This window comes from Molothrus ater, chromosome 5, assembly GCF_012460135.2.
Source record: "Molothrus ater isolate BHLD 08-10-18 breed brown headed cowbird chromosome 5, BPBGC_Mater_1.1, whole genome shotgun sequence".
Taxonomy (NCBI): domain Eukaryota; kingdom Metazoa; phylum Chordata; class Aves; order Passeriformes; family Icteridae; genus Molothrus; species Molothrus ater.
This window is the reverse complement of record NC_050482.2, coordinates 68,393,706-68,411,462: the sequence shown is the minus strand read 5'-3', so window position 1 is coordinate 68,411,462 and position 17,757 is coordinate 68,393,706. Positions and strand designations below refer to the sequence as shown.

General features: G+C 40.4%; 1 protein-coding gene across 3 annotated transcripts in view; it reads left to right on the top strand.

Annotated features, from left to right (window-relative positions):
* MICAL3 (microtubule associated monooxygenase, calponin and LIM domain containing 3) overlaps positions 1-17,757 on the top strand; it is a 160,498-nt gene that overhangs the window by 71,795 nt on the left and 70,946 nt on the right. For 2 of the 3 annotated variants that reach the window (XM_036400849.1, XM_036400847.1), the window contains exons 16-17: positions 621-794; positions 17,378-17,564. In XM_036400849.1, coding sequence (XP_036256742.1) covers positions 621-794; positions 17,378-17,564 — 361 coding nt within the window. Of the gene's footprint in view, positions 1-620; positions 795-1,795; positions 1,889-7,269; positions 7,366-9,442; positions 9,500-11,344; positions 11,450-13,903; positions 14,012-16,622; positions 16,731-17,377; positions 17,565-17,757 lie in introns of all 3 variants that reach the window. The other variant, XM_036400848.1, reaches the window with a different exon arrangement.

Below are 17,757 nucleotides of genomic sequence, written 5' to 3'. Positions count from 1 at the left end.
ATAGGATTTTTAAGATAAAATTTAATTCTTCTTCAGAGGTTACATTTTCATGGTATCTTTAGTGCAAATATTTTACTAATGTTTGTAAAAGAATACTACATAACAAATGAAATGTTGCAGTTCCCTGATGTTCTGTTTTTACTGCAAATTACTATGGTTTGGTGAGGGCATCAACACTCAAAAATTCTCAGTGAAGTCGTGTGGTATTGTCAGAAGCTTGACACATATTTAAACTTTAATTTTGGTTTGTGCAAAAAGCATACATTTCCAGTATGCCCACAAGGCAGTTTTTCAAATTCAGTGTTTGTAGCCAAATGGGTACAGGTGAATTAAAATTCAGTGCTTTGGGTTTGTTTGAAGATGAGCCTTTGGTTTATGTCAAGGGCTTCATAGGGATGTTTCAGCTGAGGTCTTTTTGGTAGATATGAAATAAGATTGAAAAGATCAGTAAAGTTTAACAGAACATTTGATGACTTGCCAAAGGAAATTAAAATCTGAGCTTTCAAGTGAGGCTAAGAGATTTGTTATCTATAGTGTAAGAGACTTTTCACAGCAAAGGGGTAGAAAGGAGAAGGTGATCTGGTTGTATCTTGTTAAATTTTGATGTCACTGATTGTTAGGAGGACCTCCCACGAAGTTACAGAGAAGAAAGGCCCACACTGGTGAGTGCTCTGACAGAGAGGAGAATTGATGCTGCCATTGGGAATCAGAACAAAGTCAAGTCCATGGCAACCCAGCTGCTGGCCAAGTTTGAAGAGAATGCACCAGTGCCGTCCTCACACTTACGAAGACAGGTAGGAGATGGATAATAAACCCCTTTGTTTTGGAATTGTAGAGGAAAACCATGGATGATAGCATGCATTCCTCAAGACTGGATGCTAGTGTTGCTTTTCTACTTCAAAGGCTCTCCTAAAGAAGAGTGAAGTTTACCCAAAGCTTAAATTTTACAAGTACAGGTGGAGAAGACCAGCAACTGAGTTTCTTTTACAACTACTATTGCTCTTTAAAAGCTTTCCAGGAATGTTCTCCTTATGCTGTTTAAGAACAACCATTTGATTTCTGATTTGAACATTTTCATATCAGGTTACATCTGTTTGTTCTTGTGAACTGTGATGAAGCTTTGTACGTGTGTATGTGCAGCAGATAAATGCCTGGGAGTTTCTTGGCAATCAGGGTGTTTGTGTCATTCCAAGTGAGGCTCATTTGTTCTCCAGGATGGTATCTGAACTGCTGCAACTGCAGCCTAGTTGTCTTTGAAGTTAGATTGAGTCACTTCAAGCTGCTGCTGGCAGTGCAGTGTCAGCAGGAGGAGGCTCAGTGTGGTTTAAGTGCCAGAGTCCTTGCTCTGCTACATGAGTCCATCCCCACAGCTTGTGCCAAGCTCTGTGCCATGGCCACATCGCGAGTGGGACCTGACCTGGCTGCTTGAAAGCCAGCTCAGGTTTGTCTCTGCCACACTACATATCAGCATTAGTAGTGTAACATAATCAGAATGGTCGTGTCTATCCACACCATAAAATGTTTCTTCAGCTGCTACACGTTGGCTGGCATACTCAGCCAATGATTTGAAGAAACAATGAAGTGAAAGGAAAGGTCCAAAAATATGTGAAATTTCCCATTTTTGATTTTTTTTTCCTTTTTACATTTTACTTGCTAAATGAATTCCCCCCTCCCCTATTTTTTTTTTCTTAAATGTTTGTCTTATTCTGTATTCCATTCCTATGGCTTTCTTTGAGTTTCCTTCACTATTTTATCTTTCCTCCTTGGTCCCACCTTCCCTACAACCTGCATGCAGCCACCTGTCCTGCCTTACCAAGAGCGTGTCCACAGCCAACCATCCAGCAGACGAGAGCAGGGCCGGCTTGCCCCCATACCCCAGTGGAAACAGGTAAAGAAACTCATTCTCACTACAATGCACCTCGTCACCCATCACTGTTGTGTTTTTAAGCCAGTCCTTTTCCAGCACCTTGTCTGAGTCTGTTAGTTTAAATAACTTCCAGTGAATAAAGTCAGCATCTCCCTTTGGTGATGATGTACCGTTTAATGTTTCAAAAAATATTTAATCAAATTTTCCTTGCCTTCTTATGCTAGTTTCAACTTATCAAGACTTTCGTGGATGTTGCAGCAGAAATTTTTGCTATAGAATTTCTAGATTCTTCTGTTAGAAATAAGGGAAACATGTAACCAATTATGGAAACTTATGACGTAAAGATGTCTTATCATCTATGATATTAAAGCTCTTCCTTCATATAAATAGTAAAATTGGTTATCAGTTTTGCTATTCCTATGTGAAATCTTAGGTGCTCTGTAGTTGCAGGAGACTTTCCTGTGGTTTCCCTTTCTTTAATGCAGCTTTCCTTGCCAGCTTCTCACACTTGTTGCTTTGCAGACTCCTGTGTTACTGTGAATTCAGTACATTTTAGGTTTTCTTGCACAGAATAGGGACCAACAGCAGAAAAATCAGCTGGTATTGAATTTTATTTTCTTTCCAACGTTTTGGGCCATTGTCATTGCTGCTGTTTTTCTTTCAGCCATGTGCTTTCCAAAAATAAGGCTTCTGTAATCTTTTCAGGCATTTTATGATACTTAACCTCACTGGCTTCATCTGCTTCCACTGTTTCCCTGTGCAAATGGCCTCCTCATGTTTCTGAGAGTGCTCAGAGGTATTTTGCTGACAGCCCTAATTTGGAGAAACATCTACTTCTCTCTGGCTGTAGTTTAATCAGAGTGTACTACTTTGGAGTCAAGAGGAAGAAGATGACACTGCTTTGGAAATTCACTGTTCTTGATGAATATGGATTCATGGTGATCTTTGTGTCTGAGGCATTCAGCACAATTAATGCTGCATGTCATGACTGGTGCCCTGATCTAGAAGATTTCTCTTCCAGGAAGAAGACCTAAGTCCAGGGAAATTATTGTCAGGATGCTTTGCTTCCCTGACTCAGTGTTTGTTCTTCTACCTTTTGTCTCATCAAAATCTTCTTTAAAGGCTAATGAACATTTTGAGATGGATTCACATAATTCATGATTAAGACAAATTTTATTTCTCAAGAATACTTATTAAGGCAGAAAAAACCCCCTGAAGCAAAAAAGCTGTACAGTATTAAGTGAGTTGATGAGCACTGCTTATATTACCTCCTAGAAAAAGAAAAACTGGATTGCACTGGCTGTCTTTCTGTTTTAGCACTTGGAAAATGCCACATTCCTGCACCCTTGAGATTTCTATTTGAATTTGTTCCTGAAAGTTTATGAAGCCTTTATAATTAAGCCTTTATAGTGAAACACAAAACTTCTTATTATCATTCTTTTGTCATTGATAAAAAAAAAAGACAAAGTTTTATTTCCTGTTTTTATTGAAGATTTTTCTCCTCACCAGGGAGCATTTTTTTGGGTTTCTTTGTTGTTTATACCTGCACTATACAATTCAAAAGACATTTTAAAAAAGGAAGAAAAAATCCTTCTGTTCCTTGATGTTGATAGCGTGTCTGTATAGGAATAAGTGTAGGGCATATCTTTGAAAAATCTTTCTGCCACAATTTTACTTTCAGAGGATTTAAATTATTTTTTTCAATACTGGCCGTGATTTCCCTGTGTGGATGATTTCCCTCTCAATGTTGCACATGGAGATGATCTTTCCTTGATTAGTTCTACTGCATCAGCAGAAGATGATTGATTCCTGGGTCCAGATGTCTTGCAGGATTTGCAGTGCTTTTGTAATGAAGAAGTATAAAACTGGGTCTGAAGGATGAAAAATCTGCAGGGTACAGAAGGATCAAAACCCCATGGACAGGGTCCTTGTTCCAAAGGTTCCTCACTGTGTGCCTGGGGAAGGGAAGAATATGGGTTACCTTTGTTCAAAAGCCATGGATGTGCATAGAGCCATTTATTCTTGACTGAACAGAGACAGCTGAGACCACTGAGCCAAGCAGCCAGCTTTGCCAAGCCTGGACAGAAATCCCCTCCTGCAGGAAGTTGTTGCTGGAGCAGTACCTCAGGTGGCTGCTGAGATTTCTGGTTCTGGTTGCGTTGGCAGGCAGAACCTGATAGTTGTGAGACTGCATCTTTTGATGGTGCTGGAATGGTCTTCTGTGGTGACATTGGTCACTCTGGCTTGTAGCTCATCCCTGGGTGACAGACTGCCAACAGAGAAGTGCTGCTGAATACCAGAACCTGTCATGAATCACAGAATGACCAGGTTGGAAGAGACCTCAAAGATCATTGAGTCCAACCCAGCCCCAACACCTCAACTGAACCCTGGCACCCAGTGCCACATCCAGGCTTTGTTAAACACATCCAGGGATGGTGACTCCACCACCTCCCCGGGCAGCCATTCCAGAACTTTATCACTGCTCATACTCTAAAGGATTACTATTGCTTCTGCCAATTTCTTTAGGGATGATATATGTTTGCTAGAAAGAGCTGTTCATGAAGCTTTTGGAAAGGCTTCTCTTTTGGCACAGGCGTTGAAGTTCAGGAGCAGAAACTTCTGCTACTGACTGAATATATCACAAGCAAGTACCTTCTAGAGGAGAGTGCTTTGCAGAGGAGCAAAACAGCTCCTAAGGGGACAAAGGGGAGGTGTTGGGTGTTACTGAAAGAAACCACAGGTTGCCTGATGTTCTTACTAGCTGGCAAAATGAAGTTGAGATCCTCTCTTTGGGAGAAGGGCAGTTGTATGATTGACAGGTTTGGTTCTTCCAGTCTTTTGGAAACTGCATGGAAGATGAAAGTATATTGCAAAAGCATAAGAGTAGTTCCAAGAAAGAGAATTCCAAAGGAAGTGGTCTGGGTTGGACCCACAGTTCTGATGACAAATTGGCACGTGCCTTGGGGTATTGCCTGCTGGTGTCTGTCAGGTGGAGATCCTTAGCTGTACTTGCTTACCAGTTTAAATCTAGAATCTTGCTTTACCCTTGCATTAAGATATTAGGTGAGCAGTTTCCTTGAGCTTGTAAGGCGGGATACCTCTGTGTGTTGTACAGGTGAGGTAGAGGTATCTTGCTAAGAGAGAATTCCTAGAATGAGTGAAATCCTGGAGGAATCTGTTCTGCAACAGTTTTTACTTTCTCTACATGATTTTTAATGCTGTCTCTCTTGGAAGGGCAATGCCTTCCAAAGAGCAAAGGGGTTAAAAACCTCACCAATCTGCTCCTCACAGCATTCTGTGTGGCCTGCATACCTTGTGAATTGGTTTATAAAGTTGAATTTATTGAGTTACACTTTGAGTATGTTGGCTTTTGTTGTGAAAATTGGTTTTGTGTTCTTATGAGCACCACAGCAGCATCTAATGATGCATCAAGATATTGAGAAGTGAATGTGCACAGTGGAAATACATATTTTTTTATATTATAGTAATATCACCTAGAAAGGCTGGATTGTGTTTCCTGGTGTGGTGGTTAATCTCCTCAAATGAATGCCTGCTTGTATAAGAACATCTTCCATCATGTTCTCTATGCTTTCTGAGCCATTTTGGCTGCTTCTGGGAAAGAGCATCTCATCCAGGATCATGAAGCCATTGAAAGTCATATGGGCTATCCAGAAGAGGATCTCACTGGGCATAGTGTGAGAGACAAGCCTTTTTAACTGAATTTTGCCCTGGTTTTCCAGACCTTCATCTTGTAGCCTTCAGCAGTCTTCTATTGTTCTGTAGGTCTCTTGTCAGCAACAGCTTTTGTGTGTCATACATGAGCTTAAATCATGTTTGATGTGTAGAAAGATACTTGTAAGATGAAGATCCCATGTCTTTTGGTGCACATCTTTTCTGCCTCTGGACATCTGCTGCTTATTCTTTTGAGACCATTCCCTAAAGTGTGACAAAGGGCAGAAGTGCAAACTTTGCAGTACTTTTGTTGGAACTGTGTTTATTGAAGATAAGCGATGACTGAGATGACTACAGGCAGCAAGAGCTGAAACCTCAACAGGAGAGAACTTAAAACACCAATGACTTCTGCAAATACTGCTTTTTTACCTTTAATTTTTTATTTAAATATGTTGATTATTTTCTGCTTTCCTATAGTCAACCTTTTCTTTGCATGCTCAGAAGTACATTCTGCTGGAGGACTGATGGAACACATACTTCATGCATTCATCCAATATTATATTCTGAGATTTGCCTTGGAAAAATAAGCAAGTTTGTGAAAATTTTGACATTAGAAATGCAAACTTGGCCATGGACAGATGAAAATCCATGAGCAGCTCTGTGGTTGAGAATGTTGCCATTCTTTCAGTTAGAAATTAGTGACTTCATAGCTAAGCCTTTTGAAGCAACATATAAATGTTCCTCATCCACTGCAGTGCAAAGTCATAAGCTTCAGTTTAAGCTGCTTTTAGCATCTGTTTGAGATAGAGGAGTGTACTATTTATCTAACTGTTTTGTTGAAAAGGAAGAGAGCCCCCAAACGATGTTAGTGCTAGCTCATCTGCAAGGGCAGTAATAAACGTCTGTAATATCTCTACACCACGTGCAGTTTTTTAGAGCCTTATCTAACCCTGGCTTTGGGTACACAGCATTTTGTTTTTTCCCACTGCAACCATTTCCAGATATGCTCTGGTGAGAACTCAACGGGAAAAGAAAAATCAGGCTGAAGGCTCATTAATAAACAAGAAATGGTGGAGAAAATCTCTACACAGCACCAGAAGGGCATGTTTTCTGGTGTGTTAAACTGAGGACATGTATGTGCATTGTGTAATATGCAGACTATTAACTACAGCTCCATTTTATCTATAAACCAGCTGGATTTCTGTTCTAACAGAATGTAGTACATTTTAGCTTGCCTGAGATGGTGTAATGTCTGTAAGTCAGAGAGGAGGGGTCTGAAGATGGGAGCAGAACTCTGAGACTTCAATTGTATTAGTAATGAGCTGCAAGCAGGAGTAATTAGGTCAACAGGATGGATATTTTTAAGCATTTTAAGGCTCAGCAATAAGTAATTTTTCATGAAGCAAAGAGAGCAGTCCAGTTGTGCTAAGGAGAGTTCCAAGTTTGCCTTTAACTGATTGTAAGACCTTGACTCAAAAGCTGTTGGTTTAATTGCTGATTGATACAAATCTGTATTCACTGACTGTCAAATGTGATTGTGTGGCTCTGGGTAACAACTTAGGTCTCTCAGTTTCAGATACACTGTGGCTTTAGCTAATTTGAGAGAGGTGTGAGCTTAAGATCATGGTCTCAGTTCATGCATTCTTGCCTGTCTCACCAAACCACTGCTAATGTTACCTCTTTTCTACCATTATTATGATTTTTTTTTTCTTTTTCTGTTTTAAAAAAAGATGAGGCATAAGGAACGTTCTCGGACCTGCCCCAAAAAAGTGATCATGCTCTCTTCTTCCACTCCATCCTCCTCTCCATCGTATCCCAGGCAGCAGGTGATTCCCTCTGCATGCTCTGTCCCTTTCTCTTCATTGCTGCTTGTATAAATTGCTAGCTCAGTTACCAAACAGCTTATTTACAAATACACTTCCAGTTTTCTTTCTTTCAGGTGCTGATGGGGATTTCTCAATCTTTTAGGTTAGGAAGATAAGGCAGCATTAACTCACTGGAAGCATGAAGAGTCTCCACTGGAGACTGAGATTTTGCTGTAGGCAGATTTTTTTATCACAGTATCCTTTCTCAGTTTTGAGATGCAGCAAAGTAGAAAGTAAAAGTTTGGAGTAATATAGGGAAAGAAAATTGAATTTTTTTCCATCTCCACTGTCTTTTTAAATAGGTATGACTGAAAAATTGCTCTTGTATCCATTAGACTTTTATAGGATTGCTTATCTGAAGTGGCTTTTGAGTGTTGTAGTGGCCTTCACATGTCCACTGTGGTCCTTCTGATTCTCCCACACCAGGCTCTTGTCTCAGTCTGGCTTTGAACCTGGAGCAATGAGAGCTGCTCTGAGCACGCTGTATAAATGTGCATCCAGATGTTTGTGCACATGTATTCGTTGTCCCAGTTACATATTTCCTGAAATCCTTCTAATATTTCTGTCTTCTTGTATATTGTCATTGTGCTTGAATTGTATCCTTTAAAATTGTTTAATTTTCCTACTTTCAAATCTACTTCTTGATCAGTCCTGTGCTAGAGGTCCTGAAAAGGCAGTTGTAGTCCCATAGAGCTGTCATGACATCACACAAGGATTGTACAAATTAATTTCCCCAGAGGTGAAGCTGAGCTGTCTTTGCTGAGCTCTAGAGCCTCTGAACTGTAAAGGAGCATTACCTTTTAGCAGAGTAGACAAGTTTTATTGTTTGGCAGAAAGTTTGACTTGCCTTATTGCTGATTTCTCAAATTTTAATTACATGTTGCAGTTTATCTGGTCTAATTATTGTCAGCCTCCAGGACACACGTTCTTTGCTGCCTCTGTGGTGTCTGCATCTGCAAGATTGATCAGCTCTGCCTACTGATCCCATTTGAAACTGTCCTAACAAAAAAGGGGGTTTCTGCCGTGCTGTGAACAGCAGCCTTTTCAAGAAGGATGCAGGAAAGAACATCTGGGTAGAATGGGCAAGGAAAGCTCTTTTCATGAGCAAAACCTGCATTTACACTGCAGTGTAATATTAGCAGATGATGTGATAGCTAGCTGCCTGCCTTGTCTCAAAATCATTTGAAAATTTTGTTGGATACATTTTATGAAAGAGGAAAGGTTTTCCCCAACCTTACAGATGGAGAAACAAAGGCAGTTAAATGCTGAGTTTTACCTTCTAATCTATAGTGTGGGATTCATTTTCCAGGTAGAGGAATTTGTTTTCACTCACAGGATCTTGTAGCTCAATATTTTCCTTCTGTCACCTCTCCAAGTCTTTGTCCTGTGTCTTTTTGGTTGCCTAGTTCAGTCATGAAAGCCAGCTACTGCCAAGTGTGTTTTGACCATTTTCTATGTTGTGTTTTATGGAAGTCTTCCTTCTTTTAACTCAGGAATTTTTATCCTCTGATAAAAGTCCTACAGAACTGATGTTAGACTCAGTCAGAGTAATCTGCTTTTGGAGGCATTCTTTCTCCTTAGGAATCATTTAGGAATGATTTTTTTTTCCCTAAAATTGTCTTGGCCCAGGCCTCATAGCAAGTCAGATGGATCTGTATCCATGTTACACTGATGTCTTTTAAAACCTTTAATTCTGCTCTTCTACTGCATTTTTCCTGCCACTTCTTTTAAACTCTCCATCTCCTTCCTCTGAACTAACATCACAGTTATACTGAGTGCCTTACCATCTTTATTGCACTAATTTGATTACATTGTGGTACTCTGTTGTTGTTTATAGACCTAATATAAATATATACTTTTAAAAAAACTTCTCTATCGGAGCCAACTTGTTATTGCCAGGTTTAAATTATTCTTAATAAACTTCTGCTCTTGTTGTGGCTTCTTTTCTGCCTGCATCATAAGAAAAATCAGATAAAGTGTGTTCTGATTAGGAAGTTGGTCTGTGATTGTTTTTAAGCTCATCATTTGTTGCCTGCAGAGATTCAGGGAACCTGGTGCTGGCTATCCCGGGGATCTGAGGCCCAGACAGGAAAGGGTAAAAAAGCATGAACAAATGGCATGGGTGCTGATGACACAAAGCTGTGGTGGATGTGTGCAATCCAGAGGTCAGATACAGGGGGTGGTGAAGCACACTTATCCTGATGCTGCTGTTAACACGCTGCAACTGCTGAGAGTCAGCCAGGAGCCATCCCTCCTGTGTGACACCCACAGAAATGCATAGCAAGCTTTCATCAGCAGTTTGCTATATGCTTTTACTTTGCCCTAGGTCGAGCACTTGAGTTCTTCTCATTCTTCTTTGTCTCTTACACCTCTTTAGGGAAGTATGCTGTGGCTGTAGCAGAACAAGAAGAGTTATGTTTTGTGCTAATTGATGCAAACGTGGTTGCATTGTGTTCACCGCTTGCTTTCTGGATGGTTAAACAACTGGCATTCCATCTTGCCTCCTACAGGCCAAAGTAAAAGGAAAAATGATGAGGGATTATTTAGTGTAGAGACTTTGAAGCCTTCTTAACAATGAAATATTCAACAGTCTGTCTGAATGGCTCAGTATTATACAGAAGCATGGGAAAATAAAAGATAGGCACTCAAAAGGACCGGTTGATTTGAATTCATATTGACAAATTAATTGACATTCCAGTACAGGCTTTGAATGAATTAAGTCATAAATGGGAGCCAGCAATAAAACTGTTGCAACTTCCAGAATGTGTTCTAACAAAAGCCTTTTGTGGGCTGAATGTTTTCTGACAGGCAGTAGAAAATGAATACACGTGTCTGCAATGACACAGAAGCCCACAGCTTCATAACAGGCCCCAGTTTTAGTGAAAATGATCTAGTAGGAAGGAGTAGGTGGAACAGAAAGCAGCTTGAAAGTAGAGAGTACTGTTAATGGATCTGAATGGGAAGAGTGTTTCCTGTAAACTGGGTGTGAACCCAGTTTTCTGTTCTGCATTGGAGGACAATTAGTAATACAGAGCTACACCCTGGCATTCTTGACAGATCAACCTCAGATTTCTTGATGCACATGTTTGTAATTCCTGTCCATTTACTTTTGTATTCCACAAACAAATTAGCTGAAGGCTGTGTGGTACTGCAGTGATAGTCCTGACTTTTATAGCAGGCCACCTGCCAGGTCTTTTTCCATGTCACCAAGTGCACTACACAACACTTTAGGAACATTGATATGAAAGACCAGAATAGCAGAGGTGTCAAATATTGTGCCTAGGGTGTATTGACATGGTAGTGCAATAAGAACAAGTAGGACAGTGAAGTTGCATAAGTAAAACTGGCAGCTTCTGTGAGTGTTTGATATTGCTGTTCTTTGCTTTATTTAGACAGGCTCATTAAACATGCTCTCTTTGGCATGTGGAGTATTTACTTTGCATATTCCACCATCTTTAAGAAATTAATTCATTCTTTATGCAAATCAAAATACATTACCCTAAAATGTGTTTCTGTACACAAAATCTGAGAAACAAATAGGTACAGGTTGCGGTATTTAAAGGAAATCCTTGAGAATGCAGAACTATGGAGAAATAAACTGACAAATAAGGCCCTTTGTGCATGATAAAGCCACATTTTAAAATTCTCTTTTGATGGTAATGCCAGAGAGAAAGGCTGTGTGCTTGTTTGATTTTGGCTGCAGCAGTCCTAGGAAGAGTTGTGAATAACCATTACTGTAACCATTTTTTTTCTTGTCCCTGAGGGTCAAAATGTAGCACTTCATTAGAAAAGTACGCTGGGGAAAAAAAACTCCTAGTTTTCACATGAGAGCTTCTGTTACTGTTGTGCATGTGAATGTCATACCTTTTGGCTGGCATTTTGGTGTCCCTTCGTTTTTGTGCTGGTTTGTTTACATCCTGCCTCCTTCCTCGTCTCGCAGAGATCTCCTCGTTTATTTTCTCATGACCATGTGCCCATGAGTGTTGAGCAAAGGGCATGTCAGCTGGCTGCCCTCCTGGAGTCCAGACGTGCACTGAGGCATCAGGTGACTACAGCCCTGCCTATCTGGTGTCCTGGAGCACTGGGGGATTCTGGGTACAGGTGAAATCTTAGGGCAGAGAGAGAAAAGAATCACCAAAATATGATGACCACTGCTCTACAGTCACGTGGTTGAAACAGCCATCAAGACTATTTTTGTCTTTATTTGTAGTGTCTTTATTTGACTTGCCTTTTCTTAGCTGTCTCCTTGTTTGGTGAGTGACCCTTTCTGTTCCTCAAAACAGGATATAAACCATGAAGTAAAAAGCAGCCAGTAAACTTCAGAATAAATGCTGAAAACCAACTGGGCTCTGGATCAAGTCATCTCACAGTGGTCATTTAGCAGTCAGTCCTTCTCAAATTTTACCTGCTTCCGGAAGCAAGAATATTCACATTTTCCAAGCTTAATCCCTGGCTCTGTAGTACAACCTGTGTGTCCATCCTTCCTGTGCAGTTGTTTCCAATGGTAGAGCTGGCAGTTTGTGCAGATTGTCTTTGATTGCAGTGTACACTTTTGTTTTGTTTCGTTTTTGTGCCTAATTTTCTCCCCAGTCTGTTGTCTTTGGGCTATGGGAGCATGCCAGTTTGAACTGTGGTTTCTTTGGTTGCTCTCTGTTTTCAGTTACCTTCAGCAGTGCCTGGCAAACTGCAGAGTGCTTTTTTGGAAACCACCATCTACAGAAGTGATTTTGTTTCATAACTTAACTGTTTTGAGTTAACCATCCCAAATGAAGCTGTCTTCTTGAGCTGGAGCATAAACAGTGCCAGAACTTTTGCAAGCCCTACTAAAAAGAATTTTCTGACATCTAGGTCACTTCATCTTGTTGGGGTTTTTTGGGATGCCATCTTTTTCTGATGGCTAAAATCACAGGAGCTGTTCTCCAAGAAGGAACAGCAAACCTTTGGCTAGATTTGAAATTTTAGCTGTGAAGGCCTGAATAAGAAGACTGCTTTAAACAAAGTGGTACCTCTTTGTTATTGGGTGCCATGACTTAATATCTCAAGCAAGGCCCACAATACTCATGTGCATTTTCCTTATTCAGTTAAAATGGTGATCTAGAAATGAAGATCTAGACCAAAATACTTTGCTCCTACCTTTTGTAGGGCTTTCTGGTAATTTTTAAGCTCCTTCTGAGCATGGAGATGCAAAGATAGAAATTATTTTTTAAAATTGTCTAATTTCTGTATCGTGCAGAATTGAAAAGAAGGAGAGACTGAGAACACATAGTAGAGGAAAGCATAAAGTGGGTAGGGCAGAGAGGAAAAAGGAAACAGATGTTGGAACACTGCAAGCAATGATGGATTATGATGTGGGATTTAAGAGAAGAAAACAAGAAAAATACTGAGAGAGAAGGCTTAGCAAAGTAAGGACATTTTCAGAGAAGAAACTTGATTAAATGTTGATGTACAGAAAATTTTTGTATGAACAATTATATTTCCATAAATTGGGGAAATTGTGAAAGCCAAGCTCTTTTGCATTTTGCTCAGTAAATTTAATCTTGAGGTTAGCCTATTCCAAGTGGCTAGAAGTAGCTATTTTCATGGGTCATGCAGTTACATGACATTTAGTTTTCCTTTTTATAACTAAAACCATAATTTATTTTTTGAAGAAAGCCAGTTATTTGTAATGTGCACATTTTTTTCTTTCCAGACTGTAATTTTTAGGAATGCACAGTTTCTTCCAGTGCTGTTTGTCTGATACTTCCAACTTTTTTCCTACTTATATGAAGTATTTATTGGAGGATGGGCATAATCATTTGTAGAGATAATGACAAGAACATATTAGAAGACCAAATTTTGGGTTCTCCTGTGAGGTACCAGTTTCAGAAGGATGCAGGTTCTCAGTCTGTGATTTATTCTTTGCCATTTGATAATCAAGATCAGCAGATTATTTTATATTGATACATTCTTTATTCCGTGTTTCTAATTTGTTTACAGTAAATTTTAGGTTGGAAATTTGCTGTTAATTACTGGAAATACATACAAGCTAACTTCTTTCTCTTCTATCCCCCAGGAGAGCAGACTTTTGGTTTATATAGTTAAAATGAAGAAGAGGTCTCACATGGCCTGAAAGATGATCTTAGTGCCTTGGGCCAGTAATAGAGAACAATGGGAGATACAGAAGGAGCAGAGGAAATTGATTTGGGGTCTTTGCCAGTGGCTTAGTTGGTTGAATTACAGGAGGTTGGACATCTGTGGAAGTAGGTAACTGCTTCCAAATGGTCCTAAATAATGTAAAACCTAATAAAGAGCAAATTTGGAGTAACTACTCTGCCTCGCTAGGGAGAAAGTAAAGATACCCTGGATATTTTTCTCCAAGTTTTCCTGTAAGAGTCCTTAAAAATTTGTTCTTGATGATAACCAGAAAGGCCTGGGCTGGGTTTTTTTTATTATTATTATTTTCTCTTCTCTCTTAGAAAAGCACAAGTATGATTGTGTTGATGTTTATTTTATGTTTTAGCCCGAGACGGAGCCGTCTCGCCGATTCTTTGTTGACCAGTGGGAGCTCTCCCTTAGCCTCCGCTCTTCCAACCGCCCTTCCTCACCCTCCTCCGACTCCCTGCGCCAGGTAGCCCTCACCTGAGCACTCCAGGTGCACTCAGCTGCCTTTGCTTGCCAAGGACACTCACAGGACACAGCCAGGCTGGCACTGCTTCACCTGCAGAGCCTCTGTGCTTATCCCTACGCAAAGGAGAAGCCAGAGGCAGCCTGTGCCTGGCCCAGCTCGGGTGTTGCCAGCCATAAAGCAGTTTGAAACTAAATGTTTGTAACATTTGGTGTCTGTGAGAAGTTTGTGGTGCATCTCTCACTCAAACCAGGGGTTTTGAGCACTGATAGTCTTTCTGGCTTTGCAGTGAAGCTTTCTGGTTTTGCTTGCTGCTTTTGTTGAAGTTTTGAGCTAAACAACAGATTGTGTTTGTGCATATGTGGTTAATGGACAGTGTGAAATAAAAAGTGCTTTGGCTTTTTGAAAGATCACTGAGAATTTGAACTAGTTACAGTTGTCCTACATGAACAGCAGGAACTTGATTTGACCTAACCTGGAGTAGGTTCTTTGCATGCTTTTGAAAATGTTGCAGAATGCTGTGTCTGGAAGACCATGGAAAGAAAGAGAAAATGCCTTCACTTAATAGCCATAATTAGGCCAGATGTGGTATGTAGGCAGAAAAAGCAAAACAAATCAGAAACACACAACCTCAAATTAAAAATTCAGCAAATAAATTTCTCACACCAAATAGTCCAGGGTACTGTGAGTTAATATTCATTAACATATTCATTTTTAATATTCATTAACATATTCATTTTTTAGCATGGAATTGCTTATGTGCTGGTAGAAATTTAAAGATCCTGAAGGATCTGCAGTTGAAGGTTTCAAATCAAAGCTTGATCAGGGGAAACCTGGTTCAGCTAGAAGGAAGTTTTTCCCCTGGAAATGCTTCATCTCTCTTCTAAGAAAACTCAAAAAGCCTCAAAAGCTCTGATCATTCAGAGGAAACTGAAAACTCTTGGCCAAATTATTATGATTGCCAGTTAAAAATCAATGATGAAGAAAATTTGAGAAGTGAGCACCATTTAAAATGTAATGTTTGACAAGATATATGTCATTGAAAAGCAACTCTGCGCATATGTATGTGGAACTTAGAAACACATGGAACCTGGGAGACTCAAAGACAAATCATTTGTTATTTCTTGCATATAGAAATGCTGCAAGCGTTCTACTTCTTGGAATGGAATCAGTAGACAGGTATAAATTCTTTCTGGGTAGAAATAAACCCTCCCCTTGCTGCTGCAGTGACAGGGAGCTTAAGGAATTAGGACTGTAGTGACAGCAGCAGTAATCTCTGGCTGAGCACTCTATTTTCATAATCTTTTTCCCCAAAGAAGTACCCATTCTGTGCTGAATTTCAATTTTTCTGATGCTTCCTGCTGTTCTCCTGTCTGAACTTGTGAAGGTTTTAAACATTCCTAAAAGGCTAATAACCACACATATTAAATTAGTTATTAGTTGAGGGAAATAACTACTGTGCTTCAAGCAAGTTTTGCTATAAGTAAAGGGGGTTTTAAGATACAACTTTCCTTTTGTTATCCTTGGCATTTCACACTTGCTAGAAGCTGAGTGGCTCTCTGATCCTGTATTAGCTGAGAATCCAGCTAGAAACATTCATAATGCTGCTTAGTGTGGAAAAGGGAAGTTGCTTGGCGTGCTCTTTGCTGCTCCGAGTCAAATCCGTGGCGTTTGCAGTGGGATTGAGCTAACGTGGATGTAACCACCTCATTTTCTTAACCATGTAATTATTGTCAGTTGTTTGTGTTTCCTGTGAAAAACACTTTCTCCACTCCTGCAGTGATTGAATTTGGCTTGCAGACACTCATTTGGTACCATCTAAGGTAACAGCCAACTTGCCTAGACTGCTGAAAATACTGGAGGGTTTTTAGATAGCCAGAGTTACAGAGTCAGTCTGTGCCCATGGTGGAGAAAAGCCAAGTCATAAAGCCATGTTCAGGGTTGAACAAATATATGTTCCAGATGTATGCAGGTATGGCTTTAATGCATTGGATGAAGACTCTTCCATCTTTTTTTCCATCTAAAACTCTGTGTATTTTTACCACTGGAAGAATTAATACTTTTGACTCACTGTGAGTTCTTTAGTTAAGGACTTCTCCATGCTCTGTGAATGTTCTGTAAATTAATTCTTTCCAGGTGCAAAGTACACAAATATACTGTTATAAATCAACATGTTGCATTAGACTTGGTAATATGCCTTCTAAAAGATCTTTGTTTCTGATGTCAATTTTACCTGGAACCTAAAAGCTAACCTATATTTAGCCTCATCTTTTCCAAGTGTCTATACTCAAGTTTTCAGGGACAAAATATCCCACAGATGAAAACAGGATCTGCTTCCTTCATCATCATAGTATTTCTGGAACACTTAAAAAATGCAAAATACAAGCCTTCCTGTCTGTTCCTACAGGTGATCCTGGACTGTACTGGTGATTTCTGATGACACTGGCTTTGCTATTACTACTTGTCACTTTATTTGTCCACTGTCTTGGCATGATTTGACCTCTCTGCACCTTTTCACCCCCTAACCTCTCATCATTCTAGTTTTTTTTTTTTTTAATTTGATTCTTTTTTTCTTTTCTCACATCACTCTTGTTTTATTCAACCCATCTGGTAGAAGTACATAAAGATGTACACAGGCGGAGTGAGCTCATTGGCTGAGCAGATAGCCAATCAGCTTCAAAGGAAAGAGCAACCCAAAACCCTTCTAGACAAGAAGGAACTGGTAAGACAATGTGCCAGAGATGAAGTGTGTTTGTGCTTAGATGTTGTGTAGATCTCAAGTTTTGTGAGTGTCCACCAGTTTTGTGAGTTTTGTTACACCACTGATGGAATCTGTCATAGTTTTGTGAGACATTTTTGTTTCCCTTTCTCCATCCACCCTCACTCCTGTCCTTGTTTCCTTTGCCAAATATTTTAACCTAATGCCAGCGTCCATAGACTGGGTGTAATGACTTGAGCAAACTGTTCATAACACTTCTGCACTGCTGCTTTCTGGAGGAGACACTGGTTTTGGTAATGTAGGTCAAAGAATTGCTGTTTGAGGGTGTTCTAATGGTTTTGCCTTTCTTCATATGCCTCCTTAAGTCACTGATTTCAGGGTCATCATTAATAATACTGGTGTCCACTCATCTACCCAGAACTTATTTTGCTCCTGATATATGTAGGCATGGCATCCTAGGAGCCTTTTTCCTGGACAACAAGGTTAGTTTTTGGTGTCCTGGTTAAAACCAACGTGAGTTGTGTCCAAGAACTGCAGCAGCATCCAAGTGCTCCCGTATCCACATAAATGAAGAGATAAAACATGACATGGGTGTGTGATCTCGATGAGGCTGGACACACACAAATTCAGCCATCCCTGTTTGTGTCCAGGGCTCGCTCAAGAAGGAGTTCCCCCAGAACCTGGGAGGCAGCGACGTGTGCTACTTCTGCCGCAAGCGGGTCTACGTGATGGAGCGGCTGAGTGCCGAGGGCAAGTTCTTCCACCGCAGCTGCTTCAAGTGCGAGTACTGCGCCACCACGCTGCGCCTGTCCTCCTACGCCTACGACATCGAGGACGGTAAGGGAACGGCCCTCTGCTCACCAGGCTCCTCCTGGCCTGGGAGATCTTCTGCCACTTACAAACTGTTTGGTGAGTTAGGGAAGAGGGTGACTTCTGTTCCCCTGACATCATCTCTCAAGCTGTTGGAGCTTCGGGGCTTTCCTATGGCCGGGTCATGGCGGCAGCAGAGCAGACAAACTTATAGGCGTTA